Source organism: Manacus candei, unplaced genomic scaffold (genome assembly GCF_025592945.1).
Source record: "Manacus candei isolate 608988 ecotype Guabito, Panama unplaced genomic scaffold, ASM2559294v1 h1tg000017l, whole genome shotgun sequence".
Taxonomy (NCBI): domain Eukaryota; kingdom Metazoa; phylum Chordata; class Aves; order Passeriformes; family Pipridae; genus Manacus; species Manacus candei.
Genome location: NW_026138065.1, coordinates 15,872,578 through 15,893,190, shown reverse-complemented (window position 1 = coordinate 15,893,190; position 20,613 = coordinate 15,872,578). Strand labels below are relative to the sequence as shown.

Below are 20,613 nucleotides of genomic sequence, written 5' to 3'. Positions count from 1 at the left end.
AATACATTTTTCATTCAGTTATAAAACACTTAAAAAAAAATTTCTTTTGGACTGAAATTTCTCATGCTTCATTTCTAATCTATTACTTCTAGACTTGAAAAGAAAACCCCAAACATAAAATAGTTTTTCATTTTTTTTGGTTATCCAAATATGTAAGCATAAGATAAGACAACTTTCTAGTTTAAGAGATACCCTTACCTCTACTAAATCATAAAAACTCAGCTTATTTTATGTCTTACTTTTACACCACAATTTTCAAAGTGATTCTCCAGTCACAGACACATTACACAGTAGATACTCAATCACCCGCAATTCTAGTGATAAAATACCTTACAATAGTGTGAAGGTTCATTGATGCATTTCTAGACCTAATTACTCAAGAGTCCAACAACATATATTTTGAATAAAAACATCTTGGAATACGCACTTTTTTTAACCACATTAGCCATATTTTTGACACCTGCCCTCCATTTTTATAATGGGAAAATCTCTTAGAAACATTTGAAAAGCTGTGGGTCAGTTACACGACTTTAAACAAAGGCACTAAGAAAAGTAAAATGGGTAACTCATACTTTTCAAATATAACTATGTTGTTTTCTCTAACAGATGCCAAACTTTGCACCAGGAAGTTCACATTCAGGTTTTTTTAGTAGAAAACAAAAAATAAAATAAATTAAAAAAAAAAAATCCATCAATTGCCAAACTTGCATCCAAACCCAAAGCCTTAGAATGGACTACTGATTTCCCCCTTCCCCATTCAAAGCTCTGTTTTGTCTCCACATTGCACATGTTACTTCAAAATCAAAGCAAACTATTTCAAAGCTTTCCCGCCATTTCATATCTTGGCAGCAAGAAAGAAAGGTATGCTGGCACTCAACTGAGGAGTCTTCTGGAGAGCATTACACAGAAAGCAGAACCTACACCTATGAACGCTGGCAGAGTCTTACAGTCACCCTGTGATGTGGGCAATGAGCAATATTCTGCACCTACTTCTCTGGATTGGTCATTACTCTTACATCTGGATCCTACAAGACAAGTCACCAATGAAGAGTGAGGGTTTTGGAATGATTATTTCAGCTTTTGGAAACTGTTGAATGCCTGGAAATCATAATGATTGTAAGGCAAATGTGGAGATTGGCTGGTCTAACACCCTCATTCAAAGCAGAGGAAACCAAAGCAAGTTGCTCAGGGGTGTGTCCAGTCAGGTTTCAAATGTTTCTTTGAAGAGAGACTCTAATATCTTCTATATTAACAGGAACACTTGGATCCTCTGTAGCTAAGACCTGAGGTTTTGGTATTATTAACCTGAGGTTTAGAGGGTTTTTTTAATGGCAGTTTAAAAATTTAGCACAATGTATATCTTTCAGTAAAGCACATATCTGCTCTGTAACAGTGTCTGAGAAACAAATGGAGATTTTAAAAGTCAACACACTCTGCTTTCAAAAACAGTGCTGCACTGAAAATTCACTAAACAATTCCAGCTTCCTCAAATGCTACAAGTAGAAAGAAAACCTGAAATTCTTTGAAAATTAAACAAATGGAAATGTGTGCCCTGCTGATTCCTGCAGTAACAGAGTAGGCCCACTTAATTTCAAGTCTGATGTTAAGCTGTTAAGGCTATTCCTGCAGTTGATAAATAACAGCTGTGATTTTAAAAACAAACAAACAATCCCAACATAACAAACCCCCAAAATTTTGGAGATCAGGGCTACAGAAGAAAAGACAGCACGATATTAAAACAATAATTGTCCAGATGAGAACCAGAGGTTATCTGATAGAGACTCCATGGCAGCGCAGCAGTGCAGAGCCCGGAGGCGCTCCGCCTGATGCAGACAGCTCCTGCAGGGGGTTATGGAAAACATATGCCAGGGTGGGATATGCAGCACCCTTTAATACAGCAGAGCATCTCCTGCCCTCAGGCGCCCGCTCAGCTCTGCTGGCTAGTGCAGAAGGCAGCAGAGCCAAGCCTACATCCTCAGCCTGCCCCTGGTAGACAGGCCAGCACTGCTGCTGCTGCTGCCAGCATCCCCACGGCCCTGAGCCAGAGCGGCGTGAAGCGCATATTTGCACACCAACTTCATCACATGCAACAACACGACCAAGATCTGCACTGGACCATTCCAGGACTTTTACTGGTCAGCTTGTTATGAGCCTGAGAGTATTTCTTATATCCACTGCAGAGGAGGGGTAACAAGCTCCTCCTCCACCAAAAGAATAAGAGCCAGCCAGGGCCTATGGAAGTAGAGGTAAACAAGAAGAATAGTGAAGAGGACAGCCTTAAGCATTCCTTTAAAAGGAACTAAACATTCTTTTAAAAGTATTTTTCTTCTTCTTGTTAGCTAAAGAAACAGGATATATTAAAAAGATACTATATCATGATATCAAAATTATTTCATTTTAAGACATTCAAATTGACAGTGTCTCTTTCTATTTACTCTTATAGCAGAAGATTAGAGTTAACATTTCCTTTAGCAGAGATAATCACTGAGAAGTAACACAGGAATATCCAGTTTGATTTACTTAAAAATGACAAACTAACTTCTAGAAAATAACTTCAATTTAAAAAAAAAATGACAAAGTAACTTCAAGCTGTGGTTTTACACTATGAGGAAAAATAGACCAGGAACAAGCAATAAATGCATCACTGATTTTACTGAAAGCCCACTTACAAACTATATTTATAGTACAAAATCATAATGCTGACAAGAGAATCACCCATGGAGGATGCATGTCTAAACTTTCCCTGAAACATTTATGTCAAATTCAAATGTCAAAATGTATTCTATCTAAATGTTAGTTCTAGTTCAACCCAATAAAAGAACTGAACAGGCAGTAGGCATGTTGCCTTGGCTGCCAAAGAAGTTTAAGAAAATATAAAAGTTAATTAGGTTTGAGGCAGAAGTCTTACGTGAAAAGTCAATTTATTATAAGCAATAACTATAACTGCATACAGATAGACATCTTTGGCCCCACCTCCAGGTTTTTTATTTAGAAACATCCACAGACAACTGAGCTTTGAATAGCATTCACTGCTACATAAAACAATTTGATCCAATTAGAAACTGTGGTATTACTTGCAGCTGCAAAAAGGATTAAAGTGAAAATGTTATTTCTATGTGAGCAACAAATTTGCTTCCAGGAGCATTTGGTGTTGGAAGGAAAGCAAATAACTAACATGCTAGATGGACATGATTACATTTACAACTATACATGAAGTTACCAAAGCAACACAAATCTCTCCCCAAAAGTAAAAAGGAACAAGAAAGCCAGTATCACTCTCTCTTCTCTGCCCTCTCCCCTACACTTGCCCATTGTTCCCAGTTGTTACTGCCACAAGGGCCTGGTACTGAAGAAGGTGCTTCATGTAGCTTGTGCATTTTGATGTCTCCTTTCAGAAGCACTCTTCCTCGCTTCTGTATAGTTCACCATGACAAACAGATCATTTCTCCTTCCCTCCACTTACTCATCGTTGACAAAACTGCTGGGATCCAGTTATAGAAAGGAATTATCCTCAATAGGCACCTTCAGTTACAACTGTATGACACTGCAGTGATCTCAATCTAATCCCTTTTCAAGCTGAAATAACCTACTCTAAGTCCCTTGGAGACACACAGCACGTCTATATTCTCTGCCTCTCATGCCCTGAAAACAGCAGAAGTATCTCCTGTTGCTGTAGCTTCTTTCAATGTTATTCATGGAGCTTTTAAGACTGCCACGCACTTTATTGATAAGTTAAATGAGCCCAGGCAAGCATAACTCCCAGTTTCAGCATCACACAGAATTATTCCAAGTGAAGGTGCAACATGGGTAGCTCTCACTCCTGCACTGCCAAGAGCCTCTAAGAGCCAATAGCCTGAAATCTGGAATAGAAACTACAATTTTAGCTAACTGCACAGGGAAAGTAGAGCCTTTGCTTTGGACATGTTGCATTTGCTTTTCAGACCTGGAATATTCTCAGGCTATCAGACACCTAGAGATCATTAATGCTGAATTTACAAATCTCCATAAAATCCAAACCATTTTGGCTTTTTTCTTTTTAAATCAAGGTTTTTAGCAGTTGCTCTCCTGGTATTGGGGGAACTTGTTAGCAAATCTACAACTGGCAATTTCCTGAGGTTTACCACTCTAAATAAACCTGAAAATACTTTCAGAGGGAGATTCCTATCCAAACTTTGGATCTGCCTACAAATTTCCATTTTTACCAGATCTCAACAGTATTGATTCTTCAAAGAATAAAGTTTTCCCCACTAATGATACAATTCATGCATGCACTCCCTCCTTTATTTTCTTAAACATTTCTAATTAGTGTTTAGAAACACATGCAATGTACACTGCAATAGAGATCTAGGGTGAAAAATTTCATCCCAAAGGTAGCTCTCTGACAGAAGACACTGAAATTAAGGTACCTAATGTAGAATGTTAGACAGATGAATGTAATCTAACTGTCTAACCTAAGCTTCTGCTATCAGCATCAACAATACTAACACAGTAACTTTAAATAAATAAATAAATCCATATATCACATCTCACAACAATAAAGGAAGACCAGTAAGAGCTGAAATGCAGAACAGCAAATGTGGCTTTAAAAACGAATAGGTATGAAGTTTGGCAGAATCTCAACTTAAATAAAAACACATTACAGGCAAACTTACACTAATGGAAAAATGCTTGCTTCTCCATTAGGTTCTTACAGAATGTCTACTTGAAGACAAAACACTATCCAAATATACAACCAGCTCTGACTGTGCAATAATACTCAGTCTTAGTACCTCACAAATCAGAGGATACATCTTGTATTTATATAATTTTAATCTGGATGCTCTCACTATTAATCACACTATATTTGTATGCTTACACTTAAATTAACTTCTGACAGGATTTCACAAGTAATTCCTGCTAGAGCCTCTTTACATAGTGAGGAGCCTAAATGAAGTTTCTTAATCTTTACAAGTGAAAATTTACCAATTGCCACATCAATTTCATGACACAGTCACTTAAAACACAACAGACATCAGAAACATATGTTTTTATGTATGAGAAGAGTAATAGAGTAACATCACAAATGCCACAAGCATCACTTATTTTAAAAAGGCAATATTGACACAAATCATAAATTACCATTTTAATGGTTTTAATTTACATTCACTTCCAGTGTCAAAGATTTTGTTAGCATGGCCTGTTTACCCAGGCAATGGGTAAAGACCAGCAGTTTAAAATGCACATACAGGTAACAAGAATCACACTCCAAGTTTCCACAATTCAATTCTCATAATTAAAGTTCAGCAAATACAAATGAGAAGGAAGGTTTCACCTATTTTAAATACTTTCTACTTTTTGTTATTTTCAGGTCCAAACTCAGTGGTTTTCAACGTGTGGTTCAGATGCTACTTCCAGGGGGTTCACAAAGGACATGGAAAAATCCAGCCCACTGCAATTAGGCTTACAGTCCCTGGAGTGATTTTTACACTGCCAGCAGCAAATTTCAATGATCTGCAAATCAAAAATACATCAAAGAACCACCATAACTCAGCTTAGCCATCAATCTCTTTCAGTATGTTTGACCAGGTAACATCCAAATTTGATTACATTCCATTTCCACTAGGAGAAAACACAAGTTACTTTAAAGAAAAAAAAAAGCCACCTAAAACTACAAAGACACAGAACCATAAGTGCTCATTTTGGAAGCTCTTAAAATGGTGCTGCAGCAGCTCACCTGAAAACATAAGGTTTTCTGAAACCAGTTTGAAATCAGTATCAATACCAAGTTTGGAACAATCCTTCTTCAATGCTCACTGAGTTACAGTAACACGGTATTAAGTTACATTTTTCAGCTTAAATCCAAACCTCAATTTTAAGCTTGGACTGCACACCATCCATTCATGCTCACAAATGATTAGGGAAAAGAAGAGGGAACTTTCTCTTGATGTAACCTGATGCACTGAGAAGACAAGGAACGCTCAAAGCTGTACAAAGTTCCCACAGACCGTACATCAAGTGTGTCTCCCTAGAGGAAGTACCTTCAAAGCGCCCTGTCCCTTACTCCCTGACTGCACTCTCATACTTTCTGCACTGTTTCCTCCACCAGCTACCCACTTCCTTAAGCTTCTTGCATTCCTTGAGCCATCCCTAGACCCTGGCAACCACTCAGGTACCTCTTAAAAAAAGGCTCCAGGCCTTCTCCTGCCAAGAAGTACATGGTGGCACACACGGCACAGAGACCTGCGCACCACCTTTTACAACAATTTGAGAGCTCCATCCCTCAGTATCTTTACTGATACTCCACACATCATGTGAATGAGTCAACAGCCAGTGCAATGAACAGTAGTTTGGTGACTCTTCTGAGAAAAAAAGAATATTGGACCAAATAAAAACAGTAATTCTGGGAGAAGTGGGCCTGTTACACTATCATCTTGTGTTATGTTCATTCCACTAAATAAGATCTTCCTGGAAACCTTTCCACGTTATTAAACTGATAAAAACCTTGCGGTATTGACCAAAAGGCACAGAAAAACTTCAAAAGTTGTAGCCACTTTAAATGATAATCTAAATTACTTCAGTCTGAAATAAAAGTTTCATTTTGGCCTGTTAGGTATCTCACCGCCCCAAAACAATCAGACACGGAAACTAACTAGTTTTGACTGGAGCAATTGAGAACATTTCAGACCTAATAATCTTCCTTAAATCTATTAAAACCTTCTTTATTTCTAGGCTTTGGAAATAACCTTGAACAAAAGACTTTAGGCCAGAGTAATTTTGTCATCATAGAAAGCCCTTAGGAAAGGGGTTTGCTTTGGAAACACTGACCAGCACACAATGTTAAGTGACAAAAGTTTTTAAGACTTCTACTACTGAAGTCAAACACACTATAGTTTTAGTAGTTCTATGTTAAACATTTAAATTAAGACAAAATCTGACTTTGTCTTAATTGAGTTTTAGGAACCAAAGTCCCAGTCTTGCTCTACAGATATACCGCATGCAATACACACATTTCAAAACTGTCCCCAGAAGAACTGATAGAACACTCAATGCAGAAACAGTAGCACTTGTTCACTTCATCTTCCTTCTCTGGTCTTTCTCAATAACCTTTTACTTTTCAACATATTCTTGTTCTGTGTTAGCAAATATTTTTGGATGGTTGTTCCTCTTCATTTGACTTCCATTGTACTATAATACCAGTTGCCTTCTAGCTGATCATCTTAAAAAAAGATGCTTTATTTTTCTGAAAATAACACAGGTCTACAAGAAAACGGTCTGTACAAATTACTACTCAGTGGGGCACATAATTAAAATTGAAAATAGAGAAGTTATTTTGCAATCCTATATATAACAAATGGCTTCTCTGTGAGAAAACAAAGGAGGGGAAGAATTATTGTGACCAATTTCTCACTCTTATTATCTGATTTGCAAGAGTATATTTGAGATCATCACATTTTTAACTGAAGAGAACGCAAAGTTGCCCTTGAACATGTTGTCACGTGTACTGGCTTTCTGTTCTAAAAACCTCCCTTTCTTCTGTTTGTTTAGTATCCCTTAAAGGTCTGAGGAGATTTACATATTGCGAACACAACTTTTAAAATCACTCCTTAATATTAGAGTCACTAGGATTTTCTCTCAGAAGGGAAGTTGCACGAATAACTTTCCTCCGTCACCCAAGATCTTCCCACAGATTCCTCTGGATGCAAGTCAAATGACATGTCCCAGATGATTTAGATTTCTTTTGCTAGTAACACTTGCTTCCTGCCCCCCTGCCTTCACATTGTTGAAGTCTAGACTCCATATACATCTTTTTTTTCTAAACTTGAAGGAATTCATAATCTCTTTAACTACACTGACACACTTCCAATTAGTCCTTGTTTTCATCCTGAAAATTATGAATTATTTCTCTGAAATATCAAGGACAGTTCCATAATTGTCAAACGTATCACTCATACAATTTGCTTCAAAAAGTTTCCAACCCACACTGTGCAACTCAGAAATTATTATCTCCTGTTTCACCTGCCCCACCACAACTTCACTGCTTACTCATTTCCCTCCCCCCCTTCAGAAAAACACAGCTAGAGATGGTATTGGCATCTACAGCTGGGGCAGAGGGGAATCTTTGCTTCAAAGTCCAAGACGGCCTTGAATTTCCCCTTTTGAATATAGTAGGGGTTTGGCACAGAGATACTATTCTGTGGATACATCAGGAATAAACACTGGATATTATTTTAAATGCAGACACTTGTTCCAGTCTGTGTTGTGCCAAACAATAGAGGAATTACTATCCAAAGTTATGAATAACCAAGAGTAGTAGGAGGAAGCCATCTCTATGTGAGGTGAGGTTCCAGCTTACAGGACTGTCTCTCCTAAATATAAATATAGAAAATGATTTTTCAGTTGAAGTGTGTGTGATTATTCAGCTGTGGTAAATAATCAAAACAGAACATAACTTTTAAGTAAGGGACAGGAGACAGTTTGGCTAGATATCACCACATCACTTAAAATATTTTCATTGGCTATGCCTTCTTCACACACATTTTAAACCTGTTTGTTCCTCAAATTATTTCTTCACTATTTAGGACTTCTCATGACTCCACTAGAGCTTGAAAGAGATGAAAGCAGAACAAAGGTTCTTCAGTGCACATTTCAGATGTGTGCATTGTTTCTGCTGAGTATGTATTCCTTTAGCCAAAACTTTCTAAACTACCTTCCACCTTCTCTATTAGACATCTAATGACCTAAGATGTGTAGGTGAGCATACATAAATGTGTTATCAGTAGAGTTATATAGCTTAACAGACAAAAATAACAGCTTAAAGAAAACACAATCAAAAAGAAATAGGAATAGTTTCACATATCCCTACCCCCTTTGTACTCTCAACAGACTTGAAACAACTGCATTAATGCAGCAAGCAATAGCTTGTAAAAGGATGCAAACCAGCTGAAACATTTGACAGACAGTGTTAAATACCAGAGGATTCATATCAACCACTTTATTTGAAAAGGAGCTTTGATGTTGGCTATCTTTCATGTACCTCTTTCAAGGCACATTAATAAGGAAAACTGAGATGGGGTAAATTAAGTCCCAAGGTCATATCTAGAGTTACAGCACTGTGGGTACCTGATGAAATACGGATTAATGCTGCATGAGCACTGAATAAATAAAACCACTTCTGTTAACCACTCAAACAAGTTTTACAAGTAGTTCTGAACTTTATTCGGCAACTAGACTTCAGACATCTTAATCCCCCCACACTGCTTTGAAACCTAATTATCATAATGTGAACCCAAATGTTAGGTCCCTTTCAAACTGTGAGTGCTATGAAGCAGAAAAGTAATGGGAATTAAGCTAGTGTAACATTAGAAATGTAGAGGCATGGAACTTGAAAGTGGCATTTGTTAAAGCTGAGAGAGCATAATGTAGATATTCAACAACATAAAACACACATTTAAATTGAAAAGGATATTTAAAGCATGTGCAGACACCTATAAAATACAAGCGGACCTAAAATCCTGTAGAACAAACATTTCTAAATCAATTTCTTGCCACCAAGGTCCAACTTCAAAAGGTATTAAAACAGACCTATTCTACCTTAGCAGAACATTTCTAAGTATTCTAAAGCAGACAATTTAAACATTAAAGAAAACCCAATGAGAACTTTACAAGACATTACAGACTTTCCCCTATTTGTCACAGTACAGAAATGTTTGAACTTAAACAGCAGTAAATTATTAATTACATTGCTTATAAAGTCTCAAGAGCAAGAAAAGATTTTGCTGTAAGTGGCAGAAAAGGATTTTGTATCAAGTTTAAAACCAAATAGAAGAGAAATTAAACACCAAGCCATCTAAACAACAACAAAAAAGACACTTGCCTGGCTGCATTCTTTGCTGCTTGCTGAAAACAATTACAATTCATGACAGTTATCAAACTTTCTTTTAAATACTGAAACACGTTATTCTGAGTGTGCATTAATAGAACAAGCACACAAGAAAAGTGAGACCAATAAGAATGTTTGTATTGTGACAACAAAACCATTGAGGCTGAAAGGAAAATTGTAATTTGATTTTGCCAAATACAAAGATTGAACTGTTCATTTTGTCCTGCTCTAGCACAGTTCACCTGCCAGATAGCTTTCATTTCCAAAATGCCTATAACTGACAGCAAGAAAAGAAAAACAGATTCCTGAAATATTTTTTCAAGATTTTCATTTAATCCAAAAAGGCCAATGAAATTGTAAGAGTTCATCATCTGCCATGTTAATGTTGAACACAATGTTGTTTCATTTACATTTCTGGTCCTGTTAAAACAAATACACTTGTCTAAACCAGAACATCTGTTTTGGTTATAATACAATGTATCTTTGGCAAGAACTCACAATAGAACTAACATAAATAATCAAGAATATTTATTGAACCTTGTAACAAAAACTGATTTGTAACAAAAAACCTGAAGACTAGATATGACCGTCCTTGGATCTAGTCCAGTCCTAATCTAAGTCAATAAACACAGCTCTAAAAGGGAAACTACATTAAAAAAAAAAAAAAAAGTTCTGTAGTTATTTAGGTTGGGTGTATCAATCTGAAAGCATGTTAGTTACAAAAATAATGAAAAATATTTGCTTTAAATCAAAAACTGTCAAACTGAGTTCAGATCTGTTTTAAAGCCACATGAAAAATCATGTCATATGCCTCACTTCCTACTACTGTCTTTACTGATTTGTCTTCTCTTTGGAAAACTTCAGTAAAACTACATGCAGTTTGTATTCACTGTTGTTGAGGATTTTTTTATTTTAATTGCTTGTTTCTCATATATTTACTAGCACTAAAAAAGACAAACCAGTTATCAAATAAAACACTAACGTTCCTGAGGCAAACTGAAGAAACCAAAATGAAGAAAATTATTTTTTAATAACTATTCTCGGTATCTTTTGATACTGATATAACTAAAATATTTTAAAGTGAGAATACGTTAATTTGATTCTTGCCACACAACTAAAAAACGAGGTGAAATGTTCTCAGTTAAGATTGTAGTCAAGTGTTTCTTTAGAGTCAGATACTGAAGCCAATGAAAAACTTCACAATTCTAGAATTACTGTAGAGGACTTCAGCAGTAGAGGCTATTTCCGCACATACATGCAATCAATTAAGTGTTCAGCTGGTTATCTTTAACCTCTATTATTTGTGTGTGCACCAATTGCACAAACCTTTCTGAAATTATATATTCTATTATTGTCTTATTTTCCTGGAAATGCATGATTCCAAGCTCTATATGATGAACTGGACATAAAAGGATGAACAGATTTTTATTGTTTTATAATCATTCCTGGCCCTATTCTCCACTTCTAACAAAAAAAAAAAAAAAGCAATATTACATTAAAAGCTTTATATGCCATGGAAGTCAAAGTCTGTATGTAGCGCCTCTCCATCAGCCACCTTTCTGAATGACAACTTAAGTTGACTAGGATTTTGGTTTCAAAGCACTATAAAACAATCCAGCCTCATGTGCCAAGACCCTTCACTTCTTTAAGGAAAAAGACTTAAAATGCAAATACAATTGGTAATTCCCTAAACCTTGCACACAGCAATGAGCTGTGTTTTGCTGTGCAAGGATTTCCAATCTTAGAAACAAAGAACAAGTGCAATTAAATGATATCATAAGTTAGTAGGAATAAATTTGTTAACCCTATCTGTAAGATCACTTCTGAATTTATGAAGAAAAGGTACCATTAAATGTATACAACAGTTTGAATAGAGAAAGGCCATAACTTTTTTAAAAATACAGAAAACTGATTTCAGTATGTTAAGAAGTGACAACCAAATACTGCTGTTAAATGTCAGCACAAAAGATAATCCAAGGTAAATCACAAAAATTGCTTTAGAAAAAAAATAAAGGTGTGAATTATAAAAAATAAAAGCAGTTCCGCATGAGAGAAAAGAAAGCGATATAATACAGTTTCCATCCAAAGCAATAGAAGAATACTTTAGTTCAAATTCAACAAACTAATGGATAAACTTTGAAGGTTGAAGAGGATAAATATCTTCACTACTCTCTACTAGCTATCTTCACTACTCTCCACTATGTATTAACACAATATTTATTTCCAGACCATTTAATACCCATAGGATTAGCAAGCATTCCATACTGTAGTCAGACAACAGAAGCTTTATCATTCGCATTTAAACCTCATTTATCAAGAAATAAACACACAATGCCAAACGGTTCTTAGCTGTTAGTGCTGCTATTCTCACATACTTTGTTACAATGATAATAACAACGGAGTAAACCTCAGGAAGAGAAAATAAAATGCTTCAGTGAGTCTCTCTTACTGACTCGGGAGAACTACTCTCATGCTTCAAAGAATACAGCCATTTTTCTTTGGCTAGAAGGTTGGGACAAGCTTGACTCAAATACTAACAAAGTAACAAAAAGAAATACTTAAACAAATTACATTTAAAATGACCTCTTAAAATATGTAGGACAAATTAATATCCCAGTAAAGGGATCTTACCAGTAAACAACGTCCAGTGGCGCAAAATATTTCTTCATAATTAAGTCAGCAAAGTAAGCTTCTGTTTCTCTGCAGGCCGTGCCATTGCCAATCACGACAGTGCTACAGCTTTGCGTGGGGTAAAAAAAAAGGAAAATTATTCTTAAACCTTCTTTTTCATACATAGTATTCCATCCACAACAATGGCCAATACATCCTATTTTAGGTAACACAAGGCCCAGAAGTAATGAGAACATATTCCTAGTAATATCCCGCTGTGTTTAACAGTTTTTCAGTATGGCAGTTCATGAGAGGAGTCAAAATTTTCACTCATTTGTAATGGAATTGTACAGTGGTAACATATGCAGAAACCCCAAAAATTATACTTCATATTAATAAATGGAGTATAATTTAGAGTCCTCAGACACTTTCATCTCATATTTCCCTCATCCGGTATGAGTCATGAAAAAGGGTAGCAGCTCAAGCAATCATCATCTTAATTCCTTTATGGAATAGCTTGCAATAGCTTGCAAGGTCACTCCTTCTGACTGCCCTCACCACAACCAGTCAGCCATCAAATCACCTTGTTTAAAACCAATCTAATGCTTAAAGACAAACTGGACTGTATGCTGTGGCAGTTCAGCAGCTGACTCAGTAGACCAGATGTCTGTCCACAGGGATCCCAAAACAGTTGGACACAATAAACTTTTAATCACACTACCCCTGTTTGCAATTCCATCTGGAGATCTACCTGTGCAGGATTTCCTTTGCTTAATAAAATTCTTCCAAAAACTAAATGTGGCTTTTGGAACAGGAAAAGATGGATGAGTGGTTTGGGGGTTGTGGGGGTTGTAAGAATAAGGCTAAACTTATTCCTTAGCTGAATGTTGATTTCTATTCCTAAAAATAAATGGACTGACAGAGCTTTATGGGGATACATTCATAGCATGCAGCCTTATGCATAGCCATGGTTTGATTTCACATGGTTAACATATACATAGTGTAAAAGCATGAACATAGACTAAAAGAAAAAGCTCTGAACTAGGTCAAAAAAAGAATAATTTCATTATATCAGCAAATTCTTATTCCACCCAAACGCAAGTATTTGGACAGTGAAGACACTCATTTTGTTTGGAAAGAGCAGTAAGTGTAAGTTTCTTTGGCATACCTGTACTGTAGCAGAAGCTTCTTTATCTTCTCAGCTTCACGAAATCCTTGACCAGAATGCAAGTAAACTACATCAGTGTGGAGTATCTGACCTAGAATAATGAAAGACGAAGCCATGTGATAAAACCCACAAAGGTCCAAAAGCTATATCCTGCAGAACTACTGAAGTTAATTCGATGATTCACAAAGAAAGCTTCTTAATAAGCCATCTTTCCCTTTGATTTTTGTATTCAATTATAAGAAATGTATGGTGGGCAGAGGACAAGAAGGCTTTGGCTAGCAAAGCAAAACAAGTTAATACATTTTCTAGTTCCCTGTGGACATATCCACATAACAAATGATGAGCATCTAGTCATATTAGGAAATAAAATGTATTATATTATCAAAGAGAGAACCAGTAATTTACTATAAAATATTTATTGCTCTAGTGTAACACATTTTACAGATCCAGTTAAGAGAGATGAAAATGAGAAAGTTTCAGGACTTGCAGTCTAGGAGCTCTGGAACTCCAGTGCCAGCTCTTGCCATCATCTCATCTATCACATTTGGAAAGAACTGTATTAACTGGCACTGAGACCTTACAGTGCAATGAAAGCTAATAACCATTTGTCCTACCTTTATTGCCTTTTAAAGTTTTTAGAACACATCTTTCCCTCCGCCCATCCTGGGTGAATATATTCCCAGACAAAAAGCAACAACATAATAAAAGGAAAACAAACCATTTTTGCATGGGCCTAAAGAGGCATGTATCCCCTGATTAGATTAGGATGAACTAGAAAGGCTTTGTTCTATATCTGAACTAAGAAGTTTTGCAAATACAGTGTTTCTGACTTCTCACATTAACACACATAGTACTAAACAAAAAAGGGCTGATAAAAGTGTCCACATGTCTAAGATACTGCCCATGAAAAAAGCAATGTTATAGAAAGTATTCAAATTCAAATTCTTTGGCGAACAATAAAAATGCCAGGTGTTCTCTTTGCTGACTATCTGGGGCACAATTATTTGAACCTGTATTCAGGAAGGCAGAAGGCATTTTAAATTATACTTTAGAGAAGAGTAATAACACCAAAGAAGTCACTGGTATACAGGTGGTAGAAACTTGACCTTAACCTAGCTGAAGAATGGAATTTACATGACAGGACATGTGGAAGACACTAAAAGCTTCACAAAAAACTAAAATCAACCTGATAAAAAAGCTGGTTTTGAAACTGTCCTTTACTCTAAATGAATATATTTTTATCAGTCCTCTCAAAAATGTCTAGAATTGAAACTTACTGGTTGGTGAAATAATTGCCAACTTGCAGCCATGTTTGTAGCCAGGATCTACTCCCATCAAAGTACGACCCCTCACAGGGCTGGTCAGAAGCAACTGCCGGAGATTTCTCCCAAACATCATCACTGACTCCTTCTCTGCATCAGATGTCAACTTGGATCTTAGAAGGATGGAAAAAAACCAAAACACAAAAATTTCCCTTCAGTTAGTTTTCAAATGCACTTATGAATTGTTCCAAAGTTGCAAGGTTTTTTCCAATCATGTTTCCATCATCTTTAATTCAATATTAAACTTCAAGTTATTGACACCTTTTTAAAAAAGAATCAGCTTTATGATAACCTTATTCTTGGTCCTAAGAAACAGTGAATATAAAGTGTATAATAGAAACACTTACAAGAATGTACACATACCAACTAACATTCAAACACCAACTCAGAATTTTGAGCAAAGAACAGTTTCCTGTCAAAGGTGATAGCTAATTGAAAAGAAAAGTGGATTTGAAGAAGGCATGGATCGAATTCATCATAATTTCACAGTTCTAGAGAAAAATCACTATCCAGCAAAAGAAAGGATGATGGTTTTACACTGAGAGGTACTAGAGAGAAACTGGAAATGTACCTCCAATTAATTGCTAACACACCACGACTCATGAGGCATTTAATTTTGTCTATGAATTACATTATTTAACAGTCATCACAGAAGCATGTAGACTTGAGCTTTTTCTAGGAGGATATTCTGCTTCCTCAGAACCAAACTAGAAAGCTGATGGGGCCACAATGTTTCCTATTTCCTAACTTTCTTTTCCAAGTTATGTCCTTTAACAAAAAGAAGTGAGTGCAGCAAGGTTTGACTTTGATGACTTTAAGCACGAATACTTACAGCAGAGTGTTATGAGAAAAAAGTCAGTCTTGTTGAGTGAAGGTGTACAAGATAGACAGTGTCTTATTTGTCAGATGTGGCCAGCAGGACAATGACTGATAAGGACAAGTATTTTTGTCATGGTATTGCATGTTATATAAAAAAGGAAAACTGAAAAAGTCATGGGGACATAAATATTCATCACCTAGCTGATTTTTTTTCTTTTGCAGGTACTCATTGCCATTTTTAGCTGCATTATCAATAATGACAATAATTAGAGAATCAAAAGAAATCCAGTAAAGCCTTCATATAACTTCAAAGGGTAGCCAATGCCCTTATTCTCCCTTTTCTTTTTACCCATCACTGAAAAAAGTAATATCTGGGTTTATTTTTACTGAAGGAAAAAAACTGTGTCCAAGTTAGTTGATCCTTTAAGAATGGGGCAGGGAAAATTACTCAAGTTGTGTAGGTCAATCAATGCATGACACAAGCAAGCTACAAATAGTTCAAAGACAACCCTCATAAAGGCTATTTGACATGATGTAATATGAAGTTGTTCTGAGCAGTTTTCAGATGTGGAAGAACTTAACAGCCTGACTTGAATTTGCCCAGGATCCAACCAAACAACCAGCTCAGCCCTGTCTCATCCCACAGTGGTACAGAAAGAAAGAGTAATCATCATCTCTTTTTGAAAGTAGTCTAGACAGATGTCCAGATTCTCTTTCACACCTAACTGATTGAACATTCCCTAGGTAAGTTGCTACAGCAAGAGGCTCCCTTACAGCCCCATGCTTTTTGTTTCCGGATCAGGTATACCAGATTAACTCAGATACAATTCAAAGTAAGATGGTGAAAGGTATGCAGGCATTACAAGACTCCTTAGAAATTCAAATGTGCCCTCAACAAAGAGCGGACACTCTGCATATTGCACCAGTTCAGGTAAGTTTTCCCTCTATCTCAGTATTCTGTCTCCAAGTCTGTTGGCAGAGAGTTCTGCAGGTCCATCGCAAGCTGTGTAAATAGCTGCCACCTTTTGGTTGGAAGGTGATTCTTATGATGTCCCCCTAGGCCTTTAATTGGAAGATAGTAAAAATTTATCCCTAGAAACCTTGTGCCACTCTTTACATGCCATTTATCTCTAAGCCCTTTCTCTCCCAAGTTGAAGAGCCCTAGTGTAGTTAATTTTTCTTCACAGAGAAATTATTTCACACTTCATTCCCCTTCACTGGGCCTTTTACAGTTCCAGTGAATTGTTTTCCTACTTTTTGGTGAGTGGACCAAAATAGCCAATAATATTCCAAATAAAGGCCAACTAAATCAAGGAGTCTTTGCTTTGTCTTTATTCCTTAACTAAATAATCTTATCTTCTGAGCACTTGACATTTATGTGGAGCTGCTTTCCACAGCACCAAAGCATCTCTTCTGTGGCAGGACAGCTCAGACCTGCTAGTTTTATGTATAAGAAGTAACTACTTCCCCTTGCAAGCATCCTTTTACACTCATTCCACTGAATTTCAGCTGCCATTTCATTTCCTGATCATTCACTCTTACAGTATCCTTCTCCTGTTCTTAAAAAATTAGAAATAAATAACCTAAACCACAGAATGAGCTTTTTCCAGGGAGAGTCCAGGGATACAACCATTAGATGCTACTCACGAGAAACCAGAGAAAACAAAAGCAAATACCTAAGCCTCTCAGCAGTAGGGATCTTCTATATACACAAGTAACAAAGATTCAACCAGTCACCCATGCATACAAATGAAGGTTAAAAGTGGCTGGAAAACAAGGGAAGGTTGGACTGGAGGCCCCCTTGGATGGGAGGCTTTGTACAAAGAGAGGCCAAGTTCTACCTTTCCATCTATCCTAGAGATAAAGGGTTACAGTTGCCCACAAGGCCAAGTCCTCCCATGCTGCAAATTCATATCAGTCCACCTGTGAAGGGAGACTTGTGCAGAAATTAAAATTACCCCTAAACACACGCTATTAGTTACGTGTGCCTTATGGAAATCATGTTTAAAATTGGCATGGATATACAGAAACTTTTATAGTAACAGGAAATGTTACTGAAATTGCCAGGTGCATGGGGGAATGTCCTTTCTATTACATAATATCCTGTATTTTTTAATTTTGAGCATAGACTTCTCTTTTCTCTCTAACTCTCTCTCACTCAACACTTGTATCAATTACATGATCTATTGTCCCAAGTACTGGTCCTTAATTTCATGTTTGGGATAATCATTTAATCCTTGGGGGGAAAAAAAATAAAAATGAAGCTAACTCAGACAATCTAACATCTTTCTCTTTTTCAGTGCATTACTGGCTCCATCCAAATGGCAAGATGCCCAGCTTCATGTTTTTCCAATTTGTGATGATTCTCATTAATATGACAGAGATATAAGGCAGAGAGCACTAGAGAAATGGTTATTTTGGGGGGAAGAAATCCAAAAAAACCTTCAAATAAACACATCTCAGAATGCTGCAGTTGCTACTTTATGAGAAAATATCAATCAAGTCAGGATTTTAAGCCCCTACCTTAAATTCTACAAAGCACTCAGACTGTGTATCACTAACAGGTATACTGTAATAAACGCAAATAACCTAATCATGACCTACTAGTTTCTATATTCAATGTTTTAAGATTCGGTTTTTAAATTGAGATTCAAAATTCTGCACTTCCATATACAGTCTGAGATGAAATCCTTTCTGTGGAAAAATATCTGCAAACTAGCTTCAGGTGTGAAACAAGATATACAGAGAAATGTTTGTGTCCCTGAAGACAGGGGAGAGAAAGGACTCTCTGCAAGAAAGCATGGAAAATTATGAAAGGATTATCCATTAAAAAAATAAGTCCATGCCACATCATTTGCACGAAACCCTGACGGAATCATTCCATGCAGTACTGTAACAAGGTAAAATGTATTTCAAAGAGCCAAAAGCAACACTGGACATTATTATAACAGATACAAGAAATGATGATATCTGACAGAATGGAAGAAAGGAAATTAAACAATAAATAAGGTAACTGTCTTGCTGGCAAGTTGCATTCTTCTGATCACTAGAAGCACCAGCAATTTCAATACACTCTTGGAAACTTTGTGTTCCAACATTTAATGATAATAAAAAAAGAAAGAAGAACAGCAGGGGGTGGGTTGGAAATATTAATGCTAAAAGGAGGCATTGAATACTTTAGCAGTCCTTCGCAAGAGTCCTGAAAAACAGCTCCTGGTGTGTGCAAAAAGAGAATAAAAGAAGGATAAGAGTTAAGTGGTCAGGAACGATGAATACTACTGTCAGGTGCTTTGCGTTCCTCTCTATAGGAGATGCTTCAGCTTTTCCCAACCAAACACCACCAATCATGCAAAATTATCACAAAGAGTAAAATCTAAGCAGACATCCACTTAGGAATAGGCAGCAAGCTTCATATTCTTTGCATTTATTACTTGTGAGTTACATCTAGTAAAACTAGTAGGGAAGGGAGCTTTTTTTTTCTTTTTGATTAAGAGAACAGAAAACCTTCAGCCACCTACTGCTGCAACAGCCCTCCAAGTGTTATACACAACACAGGCCACAACAATCCTGTGGTTCAAACCACAGACAAAAATACAGTAAAAGAGTCTTGAAGTACCCTTATGTCAGTTTGTTTACCTTTCTTAAAATCAAACTCCACTTAAAAGTAAGTATTTTTTCTTTATTTTAAAAGTTTCCCAAATCTTCGTTCGCGAAGCCCAGCCATGATGACTGAGGATTAAAAACATGCTGATATTTTCAAATGGATAAAAGATAATCTAGCAAACTGTTAGGGAGGGAATTTTTAAAAAATTCATAATATGAAAGTACAGATTTATTCTGGGCTTACCTGAATTCTCTACAGAGAAGAGGATGTATAAGGCGTTTATATGCATCCTCTACTGAATTCCGTAGGATCCTCATAAATTCTGGTTTTAAAAATTGTTTTGGTCTCCATCTGCAAAAGATTAGAACAAGAAAAATCAAAAAATACTTTACAAACATATACAAACACCTAGATAAAAAAGGAATTTCACAAAAAGATTTCTACATTGCAATGTCCTATAAACTGCAGAATTTCTACAATAATTAGGTAATGAAATCATAGATTCAAACATAAATAGAATGAGAAGTTGTCCATGACCACACAGGTCACACCAGGGACAGGTTTATCTTTTCTTCGGTGTCAGAATGCAATCATATTTTATGTTTTAAAGAAAACATAAAATCCCATTTTTCTTCCCTTTGAAAAGTCAAAGCTTATAACAACTGAACAAAGAACTTGATTACATATTACCATTAGGGTTGCATTATTTGCTAGTCCTCAATACATTAAAAAAATTACTAAACATCCTCTGTGAGTGTCACTGCCCAGATGGAAATTTAGGAGCTAAACTAATATCAATTAATGAAACCCAAATCAAATTTCACTTGGAATGCTTTGAGTATCTCTATTCAAACTCTAAATGAAATCTTACAAATTTTGCAGCAATTCTTAAGCCACTGAAGCCAAACAGCTTGCAAATTATTTTTCTCTTTTACCTGTTGCTGATATATTTGAAGCGTAAATAATATTATAGAAAAAGGGAAAATTAGATAAACAATACCAAGTAAACAAAGGACTGTTTCCCAACTTTTTCTAAGCCAAACTCTTTAAAGCATTCCCTTTTCTAGGGAGAATGTACGGTAGTCATAACTATAATAACAATTACTTCAAATTATGCTGTAAAATACACCAAAGTTTCAAAGCTAATTAATATTTAATGAATTGAACTTTTTGTTGTGGCCAATGTTCCATGAAGGAGGGGGCTGGGGGGATGTGAGTCCTTCAACAAGCA

The 20,613-nt window shown here is 36.2% G+C and overlaps 1 protein-coding gene across 5 annotated transcripts in view; it reads right to left on the bottom strand.

The window, feature by feature from the left end:
• Positions 1-20,613, bottom strand: part of SRBD1 (S1 RNA binding domain 1) — a 122,002-nt gene that overhangs the window by 75,041 nt on the left and 26,348 nt on the right. For all 5 annotated transcript variants that reach the window (XM_051782858.1, XM_051782857.1, XM_051782859.1 and 2 more), the window contains 4 exons: positions 19,626-19,733; positions 14,915-15,072; positions 13,638-13,728; positions 12,491-12,598 (listed from right to left, as the gene is read on the bottom strand). In XM_051782858.1, coding sequence (XP_051638818.1) covers positions 12,491-12,598; positions 13,638-13,728; positions 14,915-15,072; positions 19,626-19,733 — 465 coding nt within the window. The remainder of the gene's footprint in view (positions 1-12,490; positions 12,599-13,637; positions 13,729-14,914; positions 15,073-19,625; positions 19,734-20,613) is intronic.